The sequence below is a fragment of the Lagopus leucura genome, unplaced genomic scaffold, assembly GCF_019238085.1.
Source record: "Lagopus leucura isolate 7727_CA_CO unplaced genomic scaffold, USGS_WTPT01 Super-Scaffold_100049, whole genome shotgun sequence".
NCBI lineage: Eukaryota > Metazoa > Chordata > Aves > Galliformes > Phasianidae > Lagopus > Lagopus leucura.
Genome location: NW_024962295.1, coordinates 413,105 through 439,038, shown reverse-complemented (window position 1 = coordinate 439,038; position 25,934 = coordinate 413,105). Strand labels below are relative to the sequence as shown.

General features: G+C 45.1%; 2 protein-coding genes across 6 annotated transcripts; one reads left to right on the top strand and one right to left on the bottom strand.

The window, feature by feature from the left end:
* The first annotated feature begins 170 nt into the window (after nucleotides 1-170).
* LIMS2 (LIM zinc finger domain containing 2) lies at nucleotides 171-25,683 on the top strand. 3 transcript variants are annotated; one of them, XM_042885354.1, is made up of 10 exons: nucleotides 171-235; nucleotides 6,245-6,404; nucleotides 7,163-7,229; nucleotides 7,740-7,860; nucleotides 18,259-18,408; nucleotides 19,224-19,374; nucleotides 20,124-20,216; nucleotides 21,044-21,092; nucleotides 21,274-21,349; nucleotides 22,155-25,683. In XM_042885354.1, the coding sequence occupies exons 1-10, from the start codon at nucleotides 225-227 to the stop codon at nucleotides 22,300-22,302; spliced, it is 1,026 nt and encodes a 341-aa protein (XP_042741288.1). In that variant the 5' UTR covers nucleotides 171-224; the 3' UTR covers nucleotides 22,303-25,683. The 3 variants fall into 3 exon arrangements, with proteins under 3 accessions (XP_042741288.1, XP_042741285.1, XP_042741287.1); XM_042885351.1 differs by lacking the exon at nucleotides 171-235 and adding an exon at nucleotides 2,024-2,127; XM_042885353.1 differs by lacking the exon at nucleotides 171-235 and adding an exon at nucleotides 2,346-2,463.
* GPR17 (G protein-coupled receptor 17) lies at nucleotides 8,347-15,753 on the bottom strand. Of its 3 annotated transcripts, none has more exons than XM_042885356.1 (2): nucleotides 15,720-15,753; nucleotides 8,347-11,109 (listed from the first exon to the last, which is right to left on the bottom strand). In XM_042885356.1, exon 2 carries the CDS (start codon nucleotides 11,073-11,075, stop codon nucleotides 10,044-10,046), a length of 1,032 nt encoding a protein of 343 aa, XP_042741290.1. In that variant the 5' UTR covers nucleotides 11,076-11,109; nucleotides 15,720-15,753; the 3' UTR covers nucleotides 8,347-10,043. The 3 variants fall into 3 exon arrangements, with proteins under 3 accessions (XP_042741290.1, XP_042741291.1, XP_042741289.1); XM_042885357.1 differs by lacking the exon at nucleotides 15,720-15,753 and adding an exon at nucleotides 15,188-15,392; XM_042885355.1 differs by lacking the exon at nucleotides 15,720-15,753 and adding an exon at nucleotides 11,928-12,074.
* Nucleotides 25,684-25,934: the final 251 nt, after the last annotated feature.

Here is a 25,934-nt window from a genome sequence, read left to right as displayed (position 1 = left end):
GCGGGCCGGACTCCGCCGCCGCGTTCCTCGCCGCTTCTTTCCCTTTATAGGAAAAGTATGCGCGGGGCACGGGGGGGGCTGCCCTGAGTCACCGGGGGCTGCGGCTCCCGCCCGCGCCCGGGGGCCCCGCGCTGTGCCGTGCCGTGCCTGGTGCTGCCGGAGCGCCGCGCGGAACCGCCCGTCCCGTCCCGTCCCGCAGCCCCGCAGCCCCTCGGCGCGCCGCCATGACGGGCAGGTAAGGCGGGAGGTCCTGCAGGGCCGCACCCCGTGTGGGAAGGGCCGGGAGGGCGGCTCCTCAGCGTGGACGAGAACAAAACGTAAAGATAAAATGTGCCCGACCTGCATTAGATTGCCTTTAGAAATCAGTATGGATACTTAAAGCGGTGAAGCGGCCGGGAGGGTAAAAGCTGAGGTGCTGGAGGGAGGAGAGCCCTGCCAGGCTGCTGATGGGAGGTGCTGCTGTGCTTCGATGGTTTGCTTGATATTAAAAGAAGTGATGTCATAGTGCATTAAAGGTGCTTATCACTGTAAAATTTAAAAGGTCTGCAAAGCCACGCAACTTGAAGGATATTTTCATTCTTCTGTCTCATCTTCATTTTCATTCTTTATTCCCTTTATTTCTCTGCTCTGTAAAGCAGAGGTGAGTCAAGTACAAATGCTTGGAGAAGAGAAGGCTGTGGGGAGACCTCATTGTGGCCTTCCAGTACTTGAAGGGAGTGTATAAACGGGTTGGAACGGCTGTTTGTGAGGGACAAGGGGAGTCGTTGTAAACTGAGACAGGGAGGTTTAGGTTGGATATGAGGAGGAAGTTTTTCAGCCAGAGGGTGGTGATGCAGTGGAACAGGTTGCCCAAGGAGGCTGTGGATGCCCCATCCCTGCAGGCATTCAAGGCCAGGCTGGATGTGGCTCTGGGCAGCCTGGGCTGCTGGTTGGTGACCTGCACACAGCAGGGGGTTGGAACTGGATGAGCACTGTGCTCCTTTGCAACCCAGGCCGTTCTGTGATTCTATGAAACGCAGTCTGAAGAACTGCAGATTGCTTTGGAGGTCAGGGGCCTGAAGGACAACAAAGTGCAGGTTGAGTTGGAGATTGTGGGTTACTCAGTTCTGATTGTGGGATGATGACGTTCCCCTCTCTGCCTGTTCTGGGTCCAAGGCAGCCCTCTTGCTTTTGCTTGGTGGACATGGAGGATCTCTGCTGGTTAACACTCGCCTAATACTTGTGAAATCGTCACTTCTCTTGCTTATTTCCTCCTACAGCTTACCAATGGAACATATTTCACTATGATGCTACAAAAATCCTTTTTAAATTATTTACAAGAGAATAATAAGAAAATGATAATAAAACACAAAGTGGTTTTCATGGTGATGCTGATCAGATAACACTGACTCAGCCACATCCATCGCCCTCCACTCCTTTTGTTCTCTTAAACACTGCCTTCTCTATTCTCAGTACTTCAATTCTTTTCAGTGTTGCATGGGCCCTGCTCAGCTCCCCAGCAGGGTTGTGCAGTGCTGCCTGCCCCAAGCCCTCCTCAGCTGCTGCTCTGCAGGCAGTGCTGTGCTTGGTGCCCCGGTGTGTGCCTCACCCATGTGGAAAGCAGTGCTGTGGGGTGCAGCAGCCATGGGGCACCTGTCCACCTGAGAGCTGGGTGAGATGCTGTGTGAGGTTGGATCAGCAGTGTTCTGTTGCTTTGATCTGAGAGTCTCCTTCAGTGGCATGCACTGATAACATGAAGGCTTGGGACTTAACATGGCTCCATCATCAAGTCTGGCTGAGCACTAATTGCTGCTATGACCTCCAAGTGTGCTGCCTTCAGCAGGTGATTAATTAGCAGTGGGATGCAGGAGAGAGTTTCTCCAGTCTTCAGGGCTGCAGCAGAATGGCAGGCAAAGCATGAGGAACAGCGCTGGAGCAGAACTGCCTGCATCCTGCTGGAGCTCTCCTGGAACGCCAAGGGAACTCCCCTCAGGAAGGTGACTCACTGGATGTCCTGCCAGGGCTCCCTGACCACCTCCCTGCTCTGCCATGGGGTGCCATGGCTGGCCTGCGCCTGCAGGGCCCGGCAGCCTCAGGGCTGTACTGGCGGCGGCAGGGCCGGGCAGGCACGGCGGCCAGGGCCCAAGGGTAGGTGTGCGGTGTGTGGGGCCTGGGGGCACAGCTGGGGGTGGTGGGCGTTCTTTGTGTTGGGGCGGGAACTGTCTGTGCTCAGCAAGACAGGATGAAGCTGGTTCTATTTCCAAGCAGATTACGAAGGAGAGGACTTTCCTGGTGGGGAAGCTTTCGGTTTTTAACAATAGCAGGAAAGAAGCGGTGGAGAACCTTTCCGTGTGGAAGCTAGATTGTTTAGAGCCAGCAGCAGCTCAGCTCTGGTTAGTGCTGGAGTGCTTCGGTGCCGTGGGGACAGAGGAAAAGTAAAATGCAGTCATTCAAAGCACTGAGGCTCAGTAACCTGTTGGTACTGTGAGTATCAGGCTTCTTGATTTTAACATTTGTCTGTCAGAAACTGGGGCTCCTGGCATGGCTGCTGCATGGGATCGCTCACCTGGCAGGCAGAGCTGCTCCAGTCTGTCCAGGCAGCTACAGGGCTTGGCTTGAGGGTTTCTTTTCCTGTGTTTCTAATTAAAATTGTAATTGTTACAGTTTTCATTGGTTAACTTTGGACAGGAGAGCAATTAGCAGAAATCAGCTCAGTTAAGAATTGCATCTCAGCTCTGAGGTCTGCGTGGTGGTGAGAGCAGCAAGCGTGCAGCAGAGCTGTCCTTGTGGCAGCCAGGAGCTGTGGATTTCAGTCTTGTTTCAGACTCAGGTGTGGTGCAATCGGTTTGGCCACTCAGTGTGAGCCCTGCATCCCTCCATAGAGCCTTGCTCATCCCAGTGCTTTCTGCTTAGCCTACAGCCATTGGTTAGTGGTTAAATGTTTGGTTTTTCTGGCACAGTGTTGTGGGTATGAGTGTATGGAAGGGTGATGGGAGGACAGAAGAAGGAGTGTGAATGCCATTGAGGGGATATGGGGCTGTGAAGGAGTACAGAAGGGACTGGTGACAGAGAAGTCAGCACTGAAGGAGCAAAGAAACACCGCTCTTCAGCAGGAAAGCAGTGCAGACTGGTGATGGGAAGGGTGAGGAGATCGATGCTGGTAGTCCTCTCACTTCAGCAACGTGTGATTTGTGTTCAGCTGTCTGTTTTGTTATAGCTGTCAGAGCCTTCCAAAAGAAGGTGGAGGTGCAGTGTTGTTTGTTTCCTTGATTCACAATCAGGTTTCATTTTTTCTTCTTTGTTTTGTTACCAACATGTATTTTTCAAGCCTTGATGATGGTGCTGATAATTATTTAAACCTACTACTCAGGGTTTGGGCGCGCTAGCAGCTCTGGGGAAGGCTGTCCTTCATTGTGCAAATGGTGGCAATCCAAAGCAGCACTGCTGGTGGCAGCTGATGAACACAGTTGGAAGCAGTCAGTTTTAGCAGTGCTGGTAAACAACCATCACCACAGGCTCCTTGGAGATAGTGGAAGTGAAGAAGAGGAACGCAGACCGTGTGCATTGGAAGCCATTTATCAGGTGCACGTTATGGGCAAAGTGCTGCATGCCTGATAGTAGAGGGGTGGTGTTGCTGCCTCGCGGATGCGACCTGTTAAACACAGCCACTGCTTCGTGGTGCTGCCCTGAGCTGAGCGAACATCTGTCTTCTACAAAGAGCAGAGGGTTGTGGCTGGTACGCCAAGGAGAGGTGAGAAGCTGTAAAGGTTTGTCCCCATGTTGTGACCGTAAGTTGCTTTTCTGTGTTGTTGTTCTTTCTGCTTGCTCCTTGGCAGTAAATTGCAAGGAAGAAGTGGGGATTTTATTGAGGATTTGGGTACTCGGGAAGAAAGGCCACAGTGCTGCTAAGCTCACAGCCAGCCAGCTAAAAAACATTGCAACAGGGAGTGAACTGGAATCACAGAATGCTAGAATGGTTTGGGTTGGAAGAGACCTTTAAGATCACCTCGTTCCAGCCCCCTGCTACAGGCAGGGACGTCTGCCTGTAGTCCAGGTTGCTGAGTGGGAATATAATGTGAGGAGAAGGAGAAATTCTGCAGATTAAACTGTGCTCGTAGCCTTATTGAATGCATAACAGATCACGTTTCTTTTTTCTCCAACATTTTGTGGCAGGTTTGGTAAAATCACTTGATGTTTTAATCAACATTAAGAGCTTAAAGCCACAAATGCTCAACCGTGCTGCAGGGGTGGGAAGCAGCCCCTGTCCTTGGCTGCTGATATTTCTATCCTGAGGTCTATGGCACAGCCAAGCGGTGATGGCTTTCTCTGGGTCTTTAAACTACGCAGTGCATGTGTGTCTGTGCACATTCTGAATGACTACATAAATGTTATTGCATTGAGATGTCTTCTGCGTACATGAGAGTCTATTGGTAGGTCAGTGAGTGGAAAGCTCCTTTCTAGGATTCCTTAGTGTAGGTTTGTTCTGTCTTCTGAGTTTGGATGATTCCCTGGGTAGGGACGGACAGCCCCGCCAGGCTGGACGGGGCTCTGAGCACCTGATGGAGCTGTGGTTTCCCCTCCCTGGAGGGGAGTAGAACTGGATGGCCTTTAGATGTCCCTTCCAATTCTAAGGATTCTGTGATCATTCTGCTGGAAGTTGTGCCTTGTGAGCGTTCACAGCGTGTTCTGTTGGGTTTGCACCAGGATGTTGAGCTGGTCATGTTCCCGTGGCCTTTCCTGTCTTTGTGTCACTGACTTATTGTTAAAACAGAGGAGGATTTTGTGTCTTGCTTCATTGCAGAAGAACTGGTGAGCACATAGAGTGCCAGAAACGTTCCATGCTGGAGGCTGTCCTTCTGCTGTGTGGTACAGCATCTTGCTGCTCTGGGGGCTGTGTGTGACACTGAGCTGTTGGAGCAGGTCCAGAAATGGGCCATGAAGATGATCAGAGGGCTGGAGCACCTCCCCTGTAAGGACAGGCTGAGAGAGCTGGGGCTCTTCATCCTGGAGAGGAGAAAGCTGCAGGTGGACCTTATAGCGGCCCTTCAGGACCTGAATGGGGGAGCTGGGGAGGGACTTTTAATAAGGGCAGGTAGTGACAGGATGAGGGGAAATGGCTTCAACTGGAAGAGGGTAGATTTAGGCTAGATATTGGGAAGGAATTCTGTCCTGTGAGGGTGGTGAGACACTGGAACAGGTTGCCCAGTGAGGCTGTGGATGCCCCCTCCTTGGGAGCACTCCAGGCCAGGCTGGATGGGGCTGTGAGCAACCCGGGCTATGGGAGGTGTCCCTGCCTACAGCAGGGGTTGGAACCAGGAGATCTGAAAGGTCCTTCCAACCCAAACCGTCCTATGATTCTATGGTCAATTGGGTGGATGCATCACAGCAAGAAGCTGAGATTCTCTCCTCTTCGTAGTTTTTCCCTCCATGTTTGGACGTGACATACAGGATTTTAAAACTGCATTCTATTGCCGTATGGAGAACTTAGATTACCATGATGGCAAGAGTAGAAATGTTGTGGAAGCAATTAGGTTAATTCCCATTCTAGGAGAAAAAGGGGAAACAGCCTTTTGAGTGATCTGTGAGTGTGACTTTGTGGGTTTATTTCAGCCTCGCTTTCTGAGGAAGTGAAGCCAGGCCAGGCAGGATGGCTCCTTTCATTTTGTACCTTTTCAATTCTTCAACAGTTTCAACTAATTTGTCAGGAAGGCACAGGCTTTGTATGTAATTATATCCTTTGTATGTAATTATATCTTGTGCACATCAGCTACCAGGTAGATGGGGGGAAGCCCATTGACTACCATGGTCAGGGGGAGGCTGTGGTGGAAGATCGATGCTGATACGTTGGGAAATCCTGGGAGTGCACATCCTGAGACCAGAAATCCTGAGAAGTAGGGATTAATCGGGTTTGCTGCTCTCAGAACTTTATTTTGAATGGTGGGGATTTGATATGGGCTTCAGCAGGATGACGTAATGGGGTGGAAGACTGGTGAAGCAGCCAAAAGTGCGTGACAGAGAGGTCTGCTACAGGAGTTAGCTGTGCTGCAGTGCTGCTGCCTACCCAGCTGAGTTGCAGGAGCATTACTTCCAACTGACGTCAGTGCTGAATTGCCTCAGTCATTGGTGGTTTGTGTGTGTGTGTAAAAGGGAGTTTAAAGCACTGGAAATTTTGTGTTCATAGATGTTGGAGAAGCTTGGATGGCGCGAGTGTATTCCTGATTTGCTTATGGCAGTGCTGATGTCCTCCCTCCTGTCTTTATTCCAGTAATATGTCTGATGCTCTCGCGAATGCAGTGTGTGAGCGCTGCCAGACCCGCTTTGATCCCGCGGAGAGGATTGTGAACAGCAATGGGGAGCTCTACCACGAGAACTGCTTCGTCTGTGCTCAGTGTTTTCGCCAGTTCCCGGATGGACTTTTTTATGAGGTGAGGTTGCATGCTGTGTATGAGAGAAAAGAAATGTCTTTGCTAAAAGGCAAAGAATGAGGTGAAAATTATGACAGAAATACGAACTTCCATCTTTCTTGCATGTTTGATTTCTAGGCCTCAGGAGGGGCTTGCAGCTTGGTTTCTTTTCCTTTTTTTCTTCCTCTTACCTACTTCTGTTCATCGACAAAACTGTGTTTGCTTTCTGGGTAAGAGGCATTTCAAAAAAGAAAGCACAAATGTATCTTAATATTTCATTAGGCTTAAGTGATAGTTTGCCTTTATTTTTTAGGTATTTTGTACCAGACTTTCTCAACTGAAGTTGGCAAACCCATACAAAGCAAGTTTAAATCTTTTCACAGGTTGTATGCAAGCATTGCTTTTGAATAGTACATTATTTTAAACATGCTGCATTCTTAGTTTTTTAGTCCTTTGTAGGAGGAATAATTCTAAATACACAAGCTTAAAAAAAAATAAATTATAAGGAAAGAAACTTTGGGCACCCCAAGATTTTTGTTGTCTAGTAGGAGCTTTGCTATTGATTTAATTTTTTGCAAAGCAAATTCACTATAAGCCCAAAGCCATATTTGGATGTTGCTTTGAGAAAATCTCTGGGAGCTTAAAAACAGGTCAGAATTGAGACTAGAACTGAAAACCTTATCTGGTCTTCACCAGTTCATTTTTTCAAGTGGAAAATGCTAAACTGTAAGAACTGATCACCATTCAGTTATTCATGATGGCTCATTCTCTCTTTTCAGTTTGAAGGTCGGAAGTACTGTGAGCATGACTTTCAGATGCTCTTTGCTCCTTGCTGTGGGGAATGTGGTAAGATGTACAAATACACATCTGTACAGCCTCATCCAGCTGTGTGCTTCCCACAGTGAGCACACTGTTAGGGGCAAGTGGCCCTTCTTTTAGCAGTGTTGGCCCTGTAGCATATACATCCATTGAGACACCACAGGTTCATACAATCATAGAGTGGCTTGGGTTGGAAGGGACCTCAAGGATCATCAGGCTCTTACCCCCCACCACAGACAGGGCCACCAACCTCCATATCTAACACTAGACCAGGCTGTTACTCCCACCACTGAGTGCTGTCCAGCCATGGGCTGAATTTGGGGTCATTTGAAGGAGCAGGAAAACTGGAGAGAAACAAAGGATGTAATCAGCGGTGATTTGGGGCATCCTGGTGATGGGAAGAGGGTTTGTTTTTTTTCCACCAAAGTTATAAAGTAGTAGTTCTTGTGAGGCTAAAGGGCAGAATTATCAAGGGCTGTAGATGTTTGATAAAACTGTTTTCTGCATGGATCTCAAGGTATTGCTTTCCTTTTGTAGGTGAGTTCATCATTGGGCGTGTTATCAAAGCAATGAACAATAACTGGCACCCAGAATGTTTCCGTTGTGAGCTCTGTGATGTGGCACTTGCTGACCTGGGTTTTGTGAAGAATGCTGGCAGGTAAGATGGAGCAGGGGCTCTGGAAATTTGGTCAGTATGTTGTTGATGTGGCTGAGAGTGCTCCACTGGTCATGTATTGGGAGGTGAAGCTTGTAGAGATACAGAGAAAGCTTTAAGGAGCAGCCTGTTGTGGGATGGGAAATTAAATGAAGAACAGTGTTCTTTGTTCAATGGAATGTGTAGGAAGCAGAAACTCAAATGTTAGTAGCTAGTGGAAGGGTACTGAAAAGAAAGGGATTATAGGCAAGAGGCCAGATAGCAGGTGAGAAGAGGGATTGTGTGATGCTGGGTAGGCTGTTTATCAGGTAATTTCTGATAAACAATTCTGAAGCAATTCAAAACGTAGCAAAAGGCCAAGAGAACAATGTGAGGATTACACCAAAACATATGCAGCATAAGATTTCCCAAGTCTTCAAAAACCATTCAATTTATATAAATAAATATAAAATCAAGTCCTAAGGTAGATTAATGCATTTAATTAAGAAGTAAGAAACTAAAAACCTGAAACTTGTACAAAAGGATATCATAAGAAAATAAACCCATCTGGCAGTTAGTACATAGTGTTGTACAATTCATAGTTAATTTCAGGCTTTCATATCTTGAGCAAAGCTTAGTAGTTTCCTGGGGTTTACATTTTCACTACCTGAAGGGTGAGGAAGGAAAGGTTACATGTTTGTACCCTGTCCAGCAGGGAGATTCTTCCACTCCCTTTTTTGTTCAGTCCTGCACACAACTTTTGTGTCTTAGTTTTTCGAGCTGGGCGTAATAAATTTGACTTGTGTCACCTTAGCTTGTTAGAATCTGTGCTGTTGTCACAGCACCTAGGAGAATTCCTGGGTCTTTTCAGGAAAGCAGCTAGGATTGAAACAATTCAAGCATGAAAAAGAATTTTAAATGGAAAGTGTAGGAAAGGAATGTGTGTGCCTGTGTGTCTGTATGTTCCATGTTTATTTCACCTGTCGTGTGGTTTCCTATAACATTTACCTCTTCTGCACAGGAGCTTTCTGCTAGCAAATGCTGGTGGAAACTGTTGTGTTCATTTTCCATTTTCTCACTGAACCTGATCTTGCTAGGTCTGCCTCTCATTCTCAGATGTATTCCACTGGATATAATTTGTATCAGTAAGGATAGTTAAGGAAATCCCTGCTTTATCTGTAGCAAATAAATAGTCTGGCTAGGTAAACTGCCAAAATGAAAGAGTTGTAAAACACCTTAAAGATGAGATTTTCTTCTGGGCAAAGGGAACATCAGTAAAATAAATACCCTGGAGGTGATTAAGAGATGTGTGGATGTGGCACTAGAGGACTTGGTTGGACTGATGGCACTTGGTAGGTCAGGTGAGTGGTTGGACTTGATCTTGAAAGTCTTTTCCATCCTAAATGATGCTATGATTTCTTCTTCTGCTTGCTTTTGTCCACCTTTACCAATTTTTAAGACAGAGGTTCATTGTTTTTTTGATTCAGTATGTAGTAAAGATGAATGCTGTATTCCTAAGCAGACCTTCTTTAGTTGAAGCACTATCAGGATGTCGGATGTTTGGCAGGGAACTAAGTAACAGAGGCAGTACAGTAAACACTGTCTGGCCTCTGTCCGAAGCTTTGAGCTCATCTCCTGCTCTTAGCCCTTGGAAGCAGTTAAAAAATGGCCAGTACTCTCTTAATTGCATTCCTGCTTGGACATGTTGCAGCGTTTTGCTTTTTTATTTATTTATGTATTTTGCTATGGCTTAGTGCCAGTTTTCTGCCTACGGTGTGTAAACACTGAGCATGCAACTTGAACAGAATGCACAGGCTGTGTGAGGAATGGACCTCTAGTGTTGGTGCAGTACGACATTTTAGAGTATGCTTATGCATTGTGCCTAGGAAAAGCCATTACTGAATGCTTTGGGAATTAAGTTATTTTGCAAAAAGAAGCTGTCTGTTTAACAGCCCGCATTCCCTCAGTTGTTCCTAAGTGCTCAGCCCTCAGTTTCACATCTTGGCAGTCAGTGCTTGCAGTTTCAGTAAGACAAGAGCACGTAATCAGAGGGGTTCCTGTTCGTTTCAGTTCCAGGGAAATGACAGAACTTCCCTCTGCAGGAGTGAGCCCGGCTGTGGTCATGCATGTGGTCTTTCTGCATATCTGCTCTCCTCTGATTTTGGCGGCGCAGCCTTTTCACGTTGAAGCGGAGGCAGGAGTCATGTTCACAGCTCAGATTTCGCACTCAGCGAGCTTTCGTTGGTCTTCCCCTCGCACTGTGGTATCATCACTGTCCTCTTACCACAGAACAGGTTGCACAAAGCATCACGGAATTTCTCAGCTACAAAAAAATACATGACCGGGTCGAAGGCCCCGTTCAGGCTGGTGAGGCAGGAAGTGATGCGGTTATTGAGTGCTAGCAGGCGCTGTGTCTCGCAGGAAGCCTTGGTGCCGTTGTAATGGAGGATATAAATGTAGCGATTGACGTGATAAGGTACAAAGCAAACCAGGAAGATCATCAGGACCATGATGATCATTTTGATAGCTTTTTCCTTCAGGTGTTTCTCTACTCTGTTCCCACTCTTCAGGCTTCTGATGATTAGTAAGTAGCAAGTCACCGTAGTGACAAACGGGAAGGTGAACGCAACCGCTAAGGACACAAGAGCGTGACGTGACGCCTTTTCTCTGTAGAGCTGCAGGCAGATGGTTGTGTTGTTCACTTCCACGGTCTGCACGCTGAGCAGCAGGGGTGCCATCGCAACCCCAACTATCAGCCACAGGAAGGCACACGCCAGATGGGCATAAAGGGGCCTGCGGAGCTTGATGGACTTCACGGGGTGCACGATGGCCAGGAACCGGTCGACGCTGATGCACATGAGGAAGTAGATACTGGCATACATGTTGAGGTAAAAAAGGAAACCCGTGAGTCTGCATGGGATCTCGCCAAACGGCCAGTGGTTACCTGAAAAATGGTACACCAGCCGGGTGGGGAGGACCAGCACGAATGAGAGGTCAGCCACAGCAAGGTGCATCAGGAAAATGTTGGCTGGTGTGCCGGACTTCTGGTCCCGAATGAAGAGCCAAAGAGCCAGGGAATTGCCAATAAGAGCCAGGATGAAGTCTAGGAAGTAGAAGGTGGCAAAAAGTATGTTCTCAAGGTGTGTCTCTTTGCCACATTGCTCTGAAGTTTCCAAAGGGAAGTTTGACTGATTTGAGCAATTGAAGAGCAGACTTGAGGGATCTGCCAGGCCTTTCATTTTTCACCAGAGTTTTGAAGTATAAAAGAAAAACCTGAAAGAGTTGAGACAGTGTGTTATAGTTTAAAAAAAAAAACAACCCTGCTTTTTGGAGAAAACACACATGGAAATCAGTGAGGTCTTGTGCTCACTAATACTGGTATTTAATAGGACATGTCAGTCTGACTCGAAACATGTACATAAAAACTCTGCTCAGCTGTCCAGCCCACTAATTCCCATTGAAGAGACACTATTAAAGAGACACCAGCTGGTTATGAGTTTGTCTCCAGTTTGTGCTGGGCTTAGTTGAGTAATAGTCATGCTCATTTATCAGGCAAATGGAAAAGTGGAAGCAGGTTCTGTATGTCTAGCTAGATGGTATTTGTTGTGTTTAATTTGAAAGGCTGGTTTAGGACTGAAGAGCTTTTCTGAACATGCACTTACTGTAAGGTGCTCACAACATTCTTGTTGGAGCAATAGAAAGCAGGTCAGGTATTGTTGTTTTATTTATTTATTTACTTTAAAGCAAGATTCCTGAATATCTTTTGAGAATTTTACTCTGAAATCCTGCATTTATGGCAAACACATGCAGTACCAATACAGGGGAAAACCTTTCAGATGGGTAGCAGCATCTCATTTGAACAGCAGAAAAGCAATACACTGACTCAGAAAACATTGCTAGTAATGCCCTTGCTGTCTTCTGTTGCCAAAGCACCATCCTTCCCTGCATCTCCTCCCAGTGTAACTCTCCCCCTGTAGCATATCCAGGAGCTTTTCCAAGTTGCAGCATATAATACTGTGCTTAGCTTTGGCAGCCTCTGCAGGGTCCTGAATAGCATCAACCAAAAGTGACTACGTTTTGTGGGTGCTTACCCTGCCTTTGTATGCACTCCTCATCTGTCAGGGTCAGTGGTAGGGAAATGCAGACAGTCTGAGCTTCCAGTGCTGTCTCTGTTTCTTGGATTCCTCAGAGGTGTTGCAGTATCCACAGCAGTACCTCTATTAATTGTACTAATTGATGATTACAGCACAACATTCAATACATATTTAAAGAATAAGCAGCTAAGGAAGCTGAAAACTGTAGCTTCCTGTTTCTGTGTATGCTGTGTTCCTGTCTCAGTATCCTCAGGTCAGTGAGGCACCATCAAATACAACTGTGTTTGAAAAGCATTTGGAAAAAAAACAGTGAAATAATGATAGCAAAAGACAAGAAGAATTTCCGTTTGGCTTGAGTGCCTGTTTGCTTTGCCTAGGGAAACAAGGAGGCATCTCTTGTTTCTTTGACACATTCTTCACCCATTAGAATGTTTTAAGATCAATCTGCTCCATTTTCCTCTACTGAGATTGAAATTTTGAGGTAGGGGGTTACACAACATTGTGAGTCTCGGGCAGAAGTTACACTGTGTGCTGAGATCTTACATCAGTAGGCAGATGGTCCAAGGCATGAAGCAAGGCATCCAGCTTCCAACAGAACTTAAAATTTGAGTATATTCACTGAAATGGCTGATTAATTACAGACCAATATATAGGAAATTTGTAAATGAAACTTGAAGGTAATTCCCATCTTTTGTTAGCTGTTGTCACTTTCAGGTGGACAGGAAACTGCGGTAGGTGAGGAATGAACATGCTGGGCCACTTCTGCTTACTGCATGGCTGGAGAGACCAGAGTCAGCAGAAAGGAGAACAAATTACACTTAGAAACAGGAATTTCTTTGTGTGGCCACAGAGGGGCCTTCTCACTCTATGCAATCCCTGAATACAATCTGTGGCACAAGAAAGACTAAGTTTGAGTGTGTGGGTAATCATTGTCTGCTGCCAGCTAGAGAGAACAGCACTTCAGAAGATGGCATTGCCAAAAGTGCATCTAGAATGTCCTTTTTTCTGAGGGGTATTTCATTCTCTATAAATACACGTGTTATCTTTTACTTTTGTTTTTTGTAGTTCCTGTTGCTTTCACGAACAAAAAGAAAACTCATGTCGGGATTTCTGTGTGAATTTCCTGGGGTTGCTGGAGAGCACTCAAGTTTGGGTTTTAGTCTTTATTAGTCCCATATAAAATAAAGCCTACAAATCTTTTTGAACCCAAGAGTTTGGAGTTTCCATGTGATGAAAGCTCAAATACTCAAATACTTGTCTTCCCTGGATGGAATTAGTTTAAATACGTATTTTTCTATTGCACAGCAGTGAAGAAATATGCTGAGACCATGCCTTTTCAATGGGCTGTTAATTTACAGTGGTGCCTATCATCTTTGTTTAATTTTAATTTAATCTGCAAAAATGTAGTGATCTTTATATGTTCACACTCCTGTCAGTGATGAGTTATTGTCTGATGGTAAGTGCTCCTCTTTGTGTGGTTACACCACTGAAAAAGCAGTTGGTACAGGACTGGACCAGCTGAAAAGGCTAAAGGGAGGGTGGCAGACAGGGATGTCTCTTCCCTTGATGACAGTGATTTAACTTCAGGAAGCAAAGCAGTAAGCCCTGCTTACTAACCAGATGCTTGAGAGTTAGCAGCTGATACACTGAGCTGATTTCCTATGGAGGATCTTTGGAATCAGACCTAGCTGTCTGCCCATGCTGGATGTGGACTAGTCAAGGCATTTCAGTCAGCACTTTTGTCCTCAGTGATGTCAGCACTGACTCTACCATTGATTTCTGTCTGGACATATTTTCACTGCAAGGTGCTGTGGGGTGGAGGAGAAGGGAGAACGTGGGTCTGTCTGTAAGCTCAAAATGTCAGTGACAAGAAGGGGATCCTTAGAGCAGATGATGAAATCAATCAGTTGTGTCTTGTTCAAGTGATTGCCTTCATGTGAGATCTGCTCTTACCTTATTCACTTGTTGGAGGAAGGGGAAGGAAGGCATCATTCATTGCCTGGTCAGAAACCAAATGAATAGAGGATCATAGACCCCTCAGAGCTGGAAGGGACCTTTCAAGGCCACACAGTCCAACTGCCCGCAGTGCACAGGGACACCACAGCTGGATCAGGTTGCCCAGGGCCTGATCAGCCTGGCCTTGAGAGTCTCCATGGATGGGGCACCCACCACATCTCTGGGCAGCCTGTGCCGGTGCCTCACTACCCTCACTGTAAGAAACTTTTTCCTTATATCCAACCTAAATCTCCCCTCTTAATGCTTGAGGCCATTTCCCCTTGTCCTGTCACAGCAGACCCTGCTAAAGAGTCTGTCCCCTTCTTTCCTGTCGCTCCCCTTTAGATACTGACAGGCTGCCCTCAGCTCTCCCCCTGCCTTCTCTTCTCCATCTGCACAGCCCCAGCTCTCTCAGCCTGTCCTGTAGGAGAGCTGTTTCATCCCATGGGGAATTGAGTCTCTTTCTAATTTTGCTTAGATTTTATGTTAGAAGGGAACTTTGATCAATTTTTGTATTTCTTTACCGTTCTGTTTGTTGATAGCATGCAGCACTAAAGTAGGTCAGAGGAAAAGCTGCTGTTTTGCTAGGGTTACGTGTTGAGGTTATGTCTGGAGCAGAGATGTTGACAGAAAGCTGCAACCTTACAGAAATAACAGCTTTTGTAGCTGTAGATTATGGAAAGCCCTTTCCTGCATTTTATTTTGCATGTCTCTATCAATACAAGTAACTGATTTACTTTTAAGGCTTTTTCTTTCTTTCTGGTTTGTTAGCTTGCAAAAAAGGACGCTCATAAATCCTACAAAACTTTTGTACTCATCTGTATTTATGCTGAGAGCAAACTTGAAACTTCCCCAAATGACCCAGAATGCGTAGTTCAAGCTAATGTATGTAGTGTAGCACAAGAGGCTTTCACTCCACAAACAGAAAACTTATTTGGCAGTCTGTCTCACCACCCAATAATTTCCTCTTGGATTGCACTCCTGGAGCTGTATGAATATTTCTCGATGTGCGTATTGAGCAGAGTGCTGGTGTGGAGGGAGCCATTATCCCACCCCTCGGGACTGAGCTGGAAGGGGGATGTCAGCACTCATTAGAAATGCATGCACACTGCCCATGTTTTATGTCCCTGTTTCTGTTCTGCTCAGAAACAAACAGATAGCAATCCCTGGGGCTGTCGGTGCAGGGTTACGCTATCAGTTATCCTTATTAAGAATGCAAAAAATTAATAAACAGAAAAAATAACTCAACGTAAATTCGTTACCTGGCTAATTTGAAGGCTTTGTTACGATGCTCACTGCAGATAAATTCAAAGTGTTGAAATTTATGATGGATTTCAGGAAATGACTTCTTGCTCAGCTGGAAGAATTTTGGTTTGGGAATATGCTAGTCTGGGGGTTGTATTTCTGGTTGTAGCGTCCTGTCTCCAGTCTTTCTCTGCAAGTGTTTTTCCTTAGAAGCAGCCCACTTCTAACTGATGCTGTTCCCTGACGATCACTCCTGCTGAGCCTCCCACCCCTCAGCTCAAGCACTGGTTTCCTATAAGCACCAGAGTGGTGTCAGAGCGATGGACATGCAGCAGTCAGCTTTCCTGCCGAAAGGATGGACGTTAATGACTTAAGTGTGAAAAGTTTGGTGTTTTCATCTTCAAAATGTGCTGCTTTTTCTTAGTTTCAGACATTTCTGTTATGCTCATGATCCCAGTTTGTGCATTTTTCCACCTTGCTGTCAACAGCTAAAACTCACAGCGCTAGGAGAGTTCCTTTGCTACCCTGCTACAGAAGTTTGTCTCTTACCTCTTCACAGCGCAGTCCTATGGGTGGAGAGTTGGTTCCTTTTAGGGAAGACCTCAAGGAACTCCTTCTGCTGATGGCAGCAAACCAAAACGAAGCAGCTACGGAGAAACCAAGGAGCTGATCCAAAAAGAGAACACGTTTGCAGGGCTGCTGAAGGTGGAGAAGGGTGCCCCTCTATATAGCGTCCTTCTGGCTCTGATAGTGCCTTATCAGCTCAGGCACACAACAGAGCAGGACGCTCCTGCACTGAAGAGCATTCTTCATCCCAGCTGAGCCCTTGGCATGGGGCTTGCTGCTGCTGTTGCAGATATGAATGTGCTGTATGAATATTCCAGTGTTCGTGGTGCTCACTGAAGGCCGCTGCTGAACTCCCAGCCTTTCACACAGCCCTCTTGGAGTCCCCTGATTATTTTAGGAGGGTGGAGTGTAGCATTGTTTGGGGGAAGTCTGGTATTAATAGGCACAACAGGACATTTCAGAATGGGATAATTCCATAATGGTGGGAGTGCGGAGAGGGAGAGGGGCGGCTGCTATGGTAACAGCTCAGCCTGTCCAACACTTCCCTTTGCTTGCAATAGAGGAGGGTCTATGGGATGGCAGAGAGGGCCTGTGAATGGGGAGGGGTTGATAATGGTTTATCAGTGCAAATGGCTGAAGGCATCTTATTCAGCTGAATGAGAGGGGTCTCTTTCAGGACGCTTGCTTCGGGGTCCCTCTGTCCTGCCCCATGTAATTACTCTCCATTTGACGGTGCCGAATAAAATCGATGCCTTTATGCTGAGATGAGCACAGCTGCATGTTTCCTTATAATGGGGTCCTGTCTGCTTTTTCTGGATTCCGTCTGGGCAGACAGTAGTTCCAGCCCTGGAGAGAGACTCTTGATGACGGGAGGACTCAGATTTGGAGAGAATAATGACGATACTTAGCGCTTAGGCGCCTGCCAACTGAGGGTCAGAAATGTTTTGAGGTCTCACAACAACATCTGTGTTGAATCCTTATCCCCATTTTACAGATCTAAGGGTGATTCATCCTATCAGAGTTTTGGAAGGGGTGATGAATCCGCTGCTGCGGCCGTAAATCTGCCCTTTCCATTTGAACTTTCCCTTTCGTCTCCTGTCTGTTGAGAATGACCTGTAGATCTCAGCAAGTTTCACACAGCAATACACTGAAAGGAATCAAGTGGGATTCTGTTTTGTGTCAGATAAACCTGCAGAAGTGAATCCTCTGTCAGTTTTGCTTTACCGTAAGTTCTTTTCTTGCTGCTAGAGGGCTACATAAGGGAATTAAACTGAAGTTTCTCCTCAGAGCTTCTGGATACCGGGATAAAACTTTTGGATTCCTGCAGCCTTTATAGAAGTCCCTTTTATGCTCTTGCCCAGGCTTCGCTACCAGAAATTTGGCTTCTCTGCCTGCTGAGGGCAGTAATTTGTTCTAGAACAAGTGATAGAAACACAGTTGTATTTACCACATAAAATCACACGGCTCTTTGTTTTCCTTAGCTGAGGACTAAAAGGAGTTAGGAGACAGAGGGGCTAGGATTCAAAAGGTTCTTGTTTATCTCTTCACTGCTGAAGATTAAGGAGTCCCATTCAAGTGATGTTCTTTGGTTTAATTGTTCTTAATTCTCTCTGCTCTGCTTCCTCCCAACTCCTACTCCTGTAATGCCTCTGCCAAAGTTATTAATGGAGAGAAGGTGTGTAGGGGAACTGTGTAGGGCCTGAACTGGGGATTTAGCACCTGGGGAAGGGGTATGGCTGGCACAGGGAGCACAGGTGCCAGAGACCCTCATCACCATCTGGGTGAGGCAGCTGTTTTCCTATGTGTGACAGTTGGTATTCCCAAGAATACTTTGCCTGGTATCACAGAGAACTTGTCAGAAGCAGTTTTGCTGCTTCATGGTACAGACAGGGTATTGCTGCCTTTCCATGCCCACATTTCAGAGAGGATTGGATCTAGGAGAACTGGAAAGGTGGAAGGTGAAAGCTGAAAGAGTGACAGGTGATGGTAGACATGGATCGTGTCTATAATATGGTACATCATGGAATCACAGAGTGGCTTGTGTTGGAAGGGACCTTAAAGCCCATCCAGTCCCAGTCCCTGCCAGGATCATGGACACTTCCCACTATATCAGGTTGTCCATCCAACCTGAACACCTCCAGGGATGGGGCATCCACAGCTTCTCTGGGCAGCAGTGCCAGGGCCTCACTGCCTTCTGAGTAAAGAATTTCCTCCTAACATCTAGCCTAAATCTCCCCTTCTTAGTTTAAAACTGTTCCCCCTTGTCCTGTCACTGTCTGCCTGTGCTATAAATGTAAACACAAATCAGGGAATGTTGGAGAAGGATTCCAGGAAATATAACTTGGTAGCTATACTATATACTCTTTTCTGTGCATCTGATATTAAGGACAGGATATTAAACTAAACAATGTTCAGTCTGACCTCAGAAGATTACATCAAATACACCTTGCATCATGCAGTGTGCATTCTTTTAGGAGAAAGAATTTCATCATGTTTTTCTTTCTTTTCTTTGTTTGACCAGGCACCTGTGCAGGCCGTGCCATAACCGTGAGAAAGCTAAGGGGCTGGGCAAGTACATCTGTCAGAAGTGCCACCTGATAATTGATGAGCAGCCTCTGATGTTCCGGAATGATTCCTACCATCCAGATCACTTCAATTGCACCCACTGTGGGTATGTGCTGGTATTCTAAACCCTGACAACGAAGGAGGAGGAATGGTTCAGTCAACAGTGCAGTCCCTTGCAAGGCCTAAACCTTGCTGCCTTCACTTTCTTAAAAAAAACAACAGGAATTCTTTGATGAAAAATGGAAAGATGTTGGGAAAACCTAGAAGAACTGCAGTTTTATTTTGCTATTTGCTGTTCTTCTCTGCTGGATTTGAATGACACCGTTTTGTACTGAAAACAATAACAGTTACTTGTGAGAACTTATGTCAGGGGCCATGTGCACATTGCAATAAAAGTGCTGTCCAAAGATTGCTGGTGCCAGACTATTCCAAATAGTTTCACTTTGCATTTCTGGATAGAGGGGAAAAGAAAGAGATGAGTTGTGGTGCTGTGTGTTGCTGTGCTGTACCTGTCTGACCTGAGTTATTGTCTGAGAGGCCGTGTGACTGGAGCACAGCGTGGGTAAGCACTGAGAAATAAGGTGCACTGAGAAACAAGTGTTGCTGCTGAGCACTCAGGAACAGTCCTTCAGCTGAGCTATCTCATTCAGAGAAAGCATGACACTGTATAATTGCATGTAAGCACACCATAGATTTTTGCCAGAGCGTGTACCTGAGACATGATGACAAAATGAGAAAGCAATAATGGAAAAAAATAGTATATAACAACTGCATTTCACTACCTTAGTTTAATGGCAGCGTGTATAGCATGAATGTTGCCAAAATATGTTAACTGTCAAGTTTGGTCTTCCAAGATTTCATCTCTGATGTTAAGGAGCTTCACGGGGTGTTCTGACTTCAGGGACACGTTTGTGTTTTCAGGAAGGAGTTGACTGCTGAGGCCCGGGAGCTGAAGGGAGAGCTGTACTGCCTGCCCTGCCATGACAAGATGGGAATCCCCATCTGTGGAGCCTGCCGCAGGCCCATTGAGGGCCGAGTGGTCAATGCCCTGGGAAAGCAATGGCATGTTGAGGTGAGGCCTTCCCAACTCTGAAACCTCCTTCAGGAGCTGCTCTGGAAGACAGAAAACTAATTGCTTGTGTTTCAGATTGACTTCATTTTGTGTGAGTGGATGAGTGCTGCAGGTTTGTCAGGACTGCACTGCCAAGGTTCTTGCGGAATGTAGTTCACATAATGGCGTTTACTTACTAATAAATTGAAATAATTGCTTACTAGGGTAGAAATATTCTTTCCACTCCTGGTTTGTAACTGTTAGAATTTCTAAAGTAGGCAGAACCAGTTCAGTTCTTGCCTTCTAAGCCTTTTCAGCTCAATTTTTCTGTAACTTTCAGCTATGTTATCACAGCATGCTCTAAAGTTTTATAGTGATTTATGGATTTGGTGATGTAAACCTCCTAGGGCTGAATGCAACAGGGATGCTGCTGCTCATCTGAGCTGCATTCATACCAACCATGTTTTATATTCCTATTTCTCTTCTTTGAGATAAGGAAAGCAATATTCCACGAGTCTTCTCAGCATATTTACAACACACCCTTCCAGCAAGTGCTCTGTTTATCATTAATGTAATTCTTAATGAATTATTGTAATGTCCTAAATATTTCATCTTCTCACTGTCAAGGATTTTCCTATCTAAGTTTTATTAAGGCATTAAGTCTCTTGTATTGAGCCATGATTTGCAGCCAGCGTAGCACCCAGGCAAGTTTTTCCCTGGTGATGGACAAGTCACACTGCTTGCCACTGAGTGTCTTCTTTCTTTTGCAGCATTTTGTTTGTGCCAAATGTGAGAAGCCATTCCTGGGGCACCGCCACTATGAGAAAAAAGGACTGGCTTACTGTGAAACTCATTATAACCAGGTAAATTCTGCCATCTGTGCTGTAGGTGCTTGCTCTGACTGCCAGATGCTTTCGTAGTCTCAATTTGTAGAGGCACCACAGTATTAAGAAATTAATGGGATTTAATTGGAAAAATAGGTTTTCTTGGTTGGTGTGAAAAGTAATGCTGAGAACATGCTAGAAATGTCTCAGGGAGATCGATTTTTGATTATCCTTTTGAGATGAAAAGCACTGACCATGGGCAGCAGTAAAAATTCCTGTGATTTGTGTGGACTTTTGGTTACTTACTGGTTTCTGTTGGGCTAAGATAAATGTTATGCTGCTTAACCCGTAAAGAAAAGTGTGTTTCACAAGTCAAAACAAATGTGTTTTTTCTATATTATGATAGTGAACAGCTACGAGTTTGGTGTTTTCTTCTGTCAGACAAATCAGTCTTTATCTCACGAGAAGTGTTGCTATTTTGAAAATAGCTCTAGGTTTGGTTTTGTTGTTTTGTCCTTTCGTTTTAGCATCAGGAGATATCTGTCTTTAGAGAATACACTTTGCTGATCCTGTCATACTCAAATGGCCACGTGTGCAAGATTTCAAGATCATACAACAGTGGTAGAGTGTATGACAACAACAACAAAGGCCTTGTAGTATTTAGTGGTATGAGATCCAAACGCAAATGGGCTATTGGCAAGCGTATGAGAAGTTATTCAGAAGATTTAAATTGGTACATTTGGGGGCAACTGCAATATCTGGGAGTTCATTAACGTTAGGATTGAAGGTTCACACCAGCTGCGTGATCTGGGGAGTGTGAGCAGTCAGTGACACGAGTTCCTGTTCTTACTTCTTTCACTGTGCAGCTCTTTGGAGATGTTTGCTACAACTGCAGCCACGTGATTGAGGGAGATGGTAAGATTTGTTCTCTTCTTATTTTGGGTCACTGTCCCTGTTCCGTTTGTTAGTGCAGCTGTTGCAGGCTCACAGTTGCAAGGCACCAGTGTTTCTTTTTCACATCTGGCCTCATTTGAATTTGGATACAAATCCGAATTCAAATAATCTGGCAGTTTCCTTTTATTTTGTGCTTTTGCAGTGGTATCAGCTCTTAACAAGGCCTGGTGTGTGAACTGCTTCTCCTGCTCCACCTGCAACATCAAGCTCACACTGAAGTAAGTCAGCATTTATGTCTGGACCATATTAAACCATATTTGCCCCTGAGGCAGAGTATCAGCTTGGGGAGTACTGTGACCCAGCACCCCTGAGGGGCAACGTTCTGCTGATCCAGTGATTTGCAGTGCCATCTCTCTGTGGGAGGGCTGATTTCACAACCAAAAGAGAGCTGGGACCCAACATTTTCTCTATCTTATTTTCCTCCTGTTCAAAGGAAGAATTTCTTCCCTGAGGAGGTTGGGTAAGAGGACAGCTGTACAGAAGGAAGGTTTTAACCTCTGAATAACTGCCTATACTGAAATTCCTGCAGCTTCCATTGCTCCTTAGTGTGGATGCACCCCTTGCTGGCAGTGCTTGCAATTACTTAGAGTAGCATAACATTTTCTTTCAAAATAGTTACCAAATAGGTAGAAGAGGAACAGAAAACAAAGCAGTCCTATGTTTTCCTTTCTCAAGTTCAAATGGTTCAAACCCTTATCCTGCTTTGTTGGGTTGGCCCTAAAGGCCTGGTATGTGAAAGCACATGAAAGCACAGACATTTCCATTCTAAGATAACATTATTATCCTAGGCTGCTATATACAAATGTATGGCAAAATCTTGCTTCTAACTAAGCTAGCAGTACTAAAAGCCCCAGTTCCCTGATTAAAATCTGATTTTTATACTTTCATTGTCATGGAAGTGAGGCATTTTACACATGTAGTAGAAAGCAAGCAATTGCATTTCTAATTGCACACAGGCTTGATTTAATCAGACCTACAGCTTGCAGATAGTGCTTTAATAGCCCACTGTTGTTTGTGTTAAAGGAATAAGTTTGTGGAGTTTGACATGAAGCCTGTATGCAAGAAGTGCTATGAGAAATTCCCACTGGAGCTGAAGAAACGCCTGAAGAAGCTGTCAGAGCTGGCATCCAAGAAGGCACACCCCAAAGCCCTGGATTTAAATTCTGCTTAAGCAGGTCTGTCCATCTGTTGACTGCGCTCTTGCAGTCGCAAGGTGCTGCTCACAGCAGCTGCTGATTGAAAGAGAATTACTCAGAACAAGTGAAACCAAAGAGAAGTGGTACCTTGCCCTGCTTCTGGGAACGTGGCCAGCATCTTGACTCTCTTTTTCTCAAGCAACTGCCTATTAACACTTGCAGAAAGAGCAGTTTACAGGCTGGTTATTAATTTGCTAACATCTTATTTTTAAACTGTACAGCATCTTTCTTTCTTTCTTTCCTTACTTGAACTGTACTTCTCTCTCCATTCCTCTATAGTCTAATGAATTTAGAAACACTAATTGAGTGTAGGGGTGGAAGAAACGTGTTGTTTGCTCTTTTTTGGTTTGAGTTTACTGGATAAGCTCAGAAGCCAATAGTTACAACACCTTAATTGCCTACTTGTCTGACTCAGAACCAATGTTAGGACTGCTGAAGAAGTTTACTTTGCTGTTTCTCTGCTCAGCAGTAAGAAGAGTGCAGTTGCCAAGGCCACGTCAGCCCCTTCTGGATGGTTGGGCTCCCTTTAGGGAGGTGCTGGCTGTGGAAAAGGATAAACCTTGTTAGAAACTGATGCAATGATTTCTCAATCTGTCCTCTATCCATCATGGATACAAGAGATTCTGGTGGTCAGCACAAAGCACATCCTATCCTTGGACAAAGCTGATGCTTCTAGTTGTTTTGAATTATGGAACCCAGTTGATAATACAGTGTTAGCTTAACTGATTCGGTTTCAAATCCAGTCCTTCTTGCTTTGTTTGAAAGGTGAGAATACACTCTGAGGTCACTCTCCACAAAGCTTAAATACACTAAGAGATTTCTGTCATTTGTAATTGATCACCAATGCTATCTTACAAAGAAAAATCAGTGAATGGTTTTCATAACATTCACTCAAATAAGAGGCACCCAACATCTTTCTTCTTAAGACCTGAATGTGTACTTAAAGAGAGGACCTCAGACCTGAATCTACACCTTTTAACATGTAGTTTTGCTTGCAGATTTCCTTCTGCTCTGTAGTTTTTCCTCTCACTGATGCAGTTTTTCTCGTACAGCCCAAGGTGCCAAAAATACATTGGTTTTGATCATCCTTACTGTTTCTTCAGGGGTGATCTGAACTAATCTGAGCAGACTGAGAATGCCTTTCCATGAGTAGTTGGAGGCTGAATCTGCCCTTTTTGTGAGATGGACAGGATTGAAGGCACTGGAGGACTGCTGTCCCATGTGGGATTTAAGTCTACCAGAAAGTGTATAGCTGAGCAGATGAAGTGAATACAGCAGTTGGGCCTGAGGCAGCACCCTGTTAGCAAGAAGTTAAAGCTTCCTCACTTTTGCATGTGTGAGAAACAACTGGGTTGGGTAATCTACCTTAAAATGGCCCTCACTGCCGTTATGCTCTGCTCCAAAAGGGTCTGCACAAGGTAAAGCACTGGTAGCTGTTTGTGTGCTTGCTGTGCAGCCACTGCCCATGGAACTGCAGCAATGATCTCGTGGCAGCAGTGGGAAGTCATGGTTAACTGTGCAGATCAGAATCCCATGCACAAGACCATCTCTTAGATACTGGCTTTCCTGATTCGATTTTCCACCAGCTGCTCTGCTTTATTATAGTCATAAATTTCCATACGATTTTAACTGGGATAGTCCTTATCCACCCTACAGTGATGAGGGGATGGGCTTTAATCAGGTGGCACAACTCTCCCAAGGCCTTCTGACCAGCGTGCACTGTGGATTACACTAACTGTGGCTTTTGTCACTGCTTTAGGAGAACACGTGCCTTGTCCCTGTTCTCTCACTAACCCGAAGAGGTCTTTTAGTTAAGGACCCAAAGAGCAGCACGTCTTTTAGTGCAGTAGGATGTGGGCACTGCAGAGATTTTTCCTATTCTTTGGCTGGTTCACAGAATGAAGCACAGAAACATTGATTTAGATACGTTACCCAGACTGATCTCAGCATAAAGCATGCAGGTCTGTTCCTCTCATCTTAGTCACAAACCACACCTAATGCCAAGTGTGAGCAGCTGTGTACAGAGCTTCTGGGAAGGTGCTGGGGAACACCGAGCTGTGTACCTACTAGTGAAAACAAAGAGTATGCAGCCAGCAGGCAATAGGAAATACTCTTTCTGTGGCCACTCTCAAGTTCAGCAATGGAAAATTCAGGCATATAGAAGCAGATGGAATTATTTATTCCTGCAAATAGAGAGTCTGTGCTTTCACTTTGTCTCATGCTAGAAATCAAGCAGACCTAGTAGGCTTCAGTAATCCAAGAGCAGCCAGTATCATCCTCTTTGTTAAGGTGTTCAGTTTGCATTCTGTCCTCAGAGCATTGCCCAAAAGGAGTGAAAAAACCATCATAGTCCCTATTTTCTGTGAAGAACTGAGAGTGGTGATCTCTTAGCAGCTCTTAAATTGTGAAATGTTCCGACTGCTTTTCTTAGCCTACGATGGACAGATGTGTAGTGGTGAATGTTACTCACGTACCTTTGGTGAGGCAGTGGAACTGAAGGAAAGAAAGGTCATTAGGAGTAGTTTGAACAGATGCATCTTCCCTCTACCTCTTTGGGTCCACTTCTAAAACACTTTAAGTAGAAGATAATGCAGACTGCAGAGTTGCCCTTAGTGCCTCTCATGAAGCCAAGGTCCTGGTCAGAAATAAGCTGCCTGCTTTTTTTCCATTGCTGCAAGCAGATAAATGGCCAAATTCATCGTAAGTATCAAACCTCTGGAGAGCAGAGATTTATACCAAGGTTGAATTTGGCTCAGAAGCCTACACTAACTAAAAGCTCATGTAATTACATGCATTTCTAGTTTACATTCCTATTTATACATACAGAATTACAATCACTAATATTCACTGACTGCACTTGAAAATATTTATGCTTTTAGAAACCACAGTATGTGAAGCTTGTTTGTATTAAAAGGGCATATTAATCACCTGCTGTCTTTCTTTATAACCTGCTCTCTTGGGTTTGCATCCTGACCTTTATTTTTACACCAATCTATGCAGTGTTAGCAAACATTCAACCTCCTGGACAGAGAGTTCCTAGATGTGAGCTTTGTATCAGATGGTGTGACTGACAGGTGATCAGATGGTGAAGGAACAGATTGCACAGAGCTAATAAGTGCAGTTGCAGTAGTCTGTAAAGCACTATTAAGTGCTGAGGACAGTAGAAGTTGGATGAAAGAGTTAGCAGCAATTAGTCATGGTTCAGGCTTTGATGTGTGGACTCTGCACAGTGCAGAGCTCTCATTTGATCACACGTTGCTGGTGCTAACCTGACATGTGACTGTGGGTTGAAGTATTGTAATATTGTACCTGTTTGTATTCCTGTAATAAAGTTAATTGTACTGCTACATTTTAAATCTTTGCACACCAAAAAAAAAAAGAATTTGTGTACAGAAAACTTACATTTGCATTGCTGAGCAATGGGGCATTGTGCATCCTGAGGAGCTCTGAGGACTGCTCAGGTCTGATCCACTGCTGTCTTGAATTGCTGTTTTGGTTGTGTTGCTTCTGTTGTGTTGGTTGATGAGGATGTGCAGAGGCTATGCCATACAACTGGGCTTGTCTATGAAAAGCAGCTGGGATGCTGTGATTGTAGTGGATTTGTGGT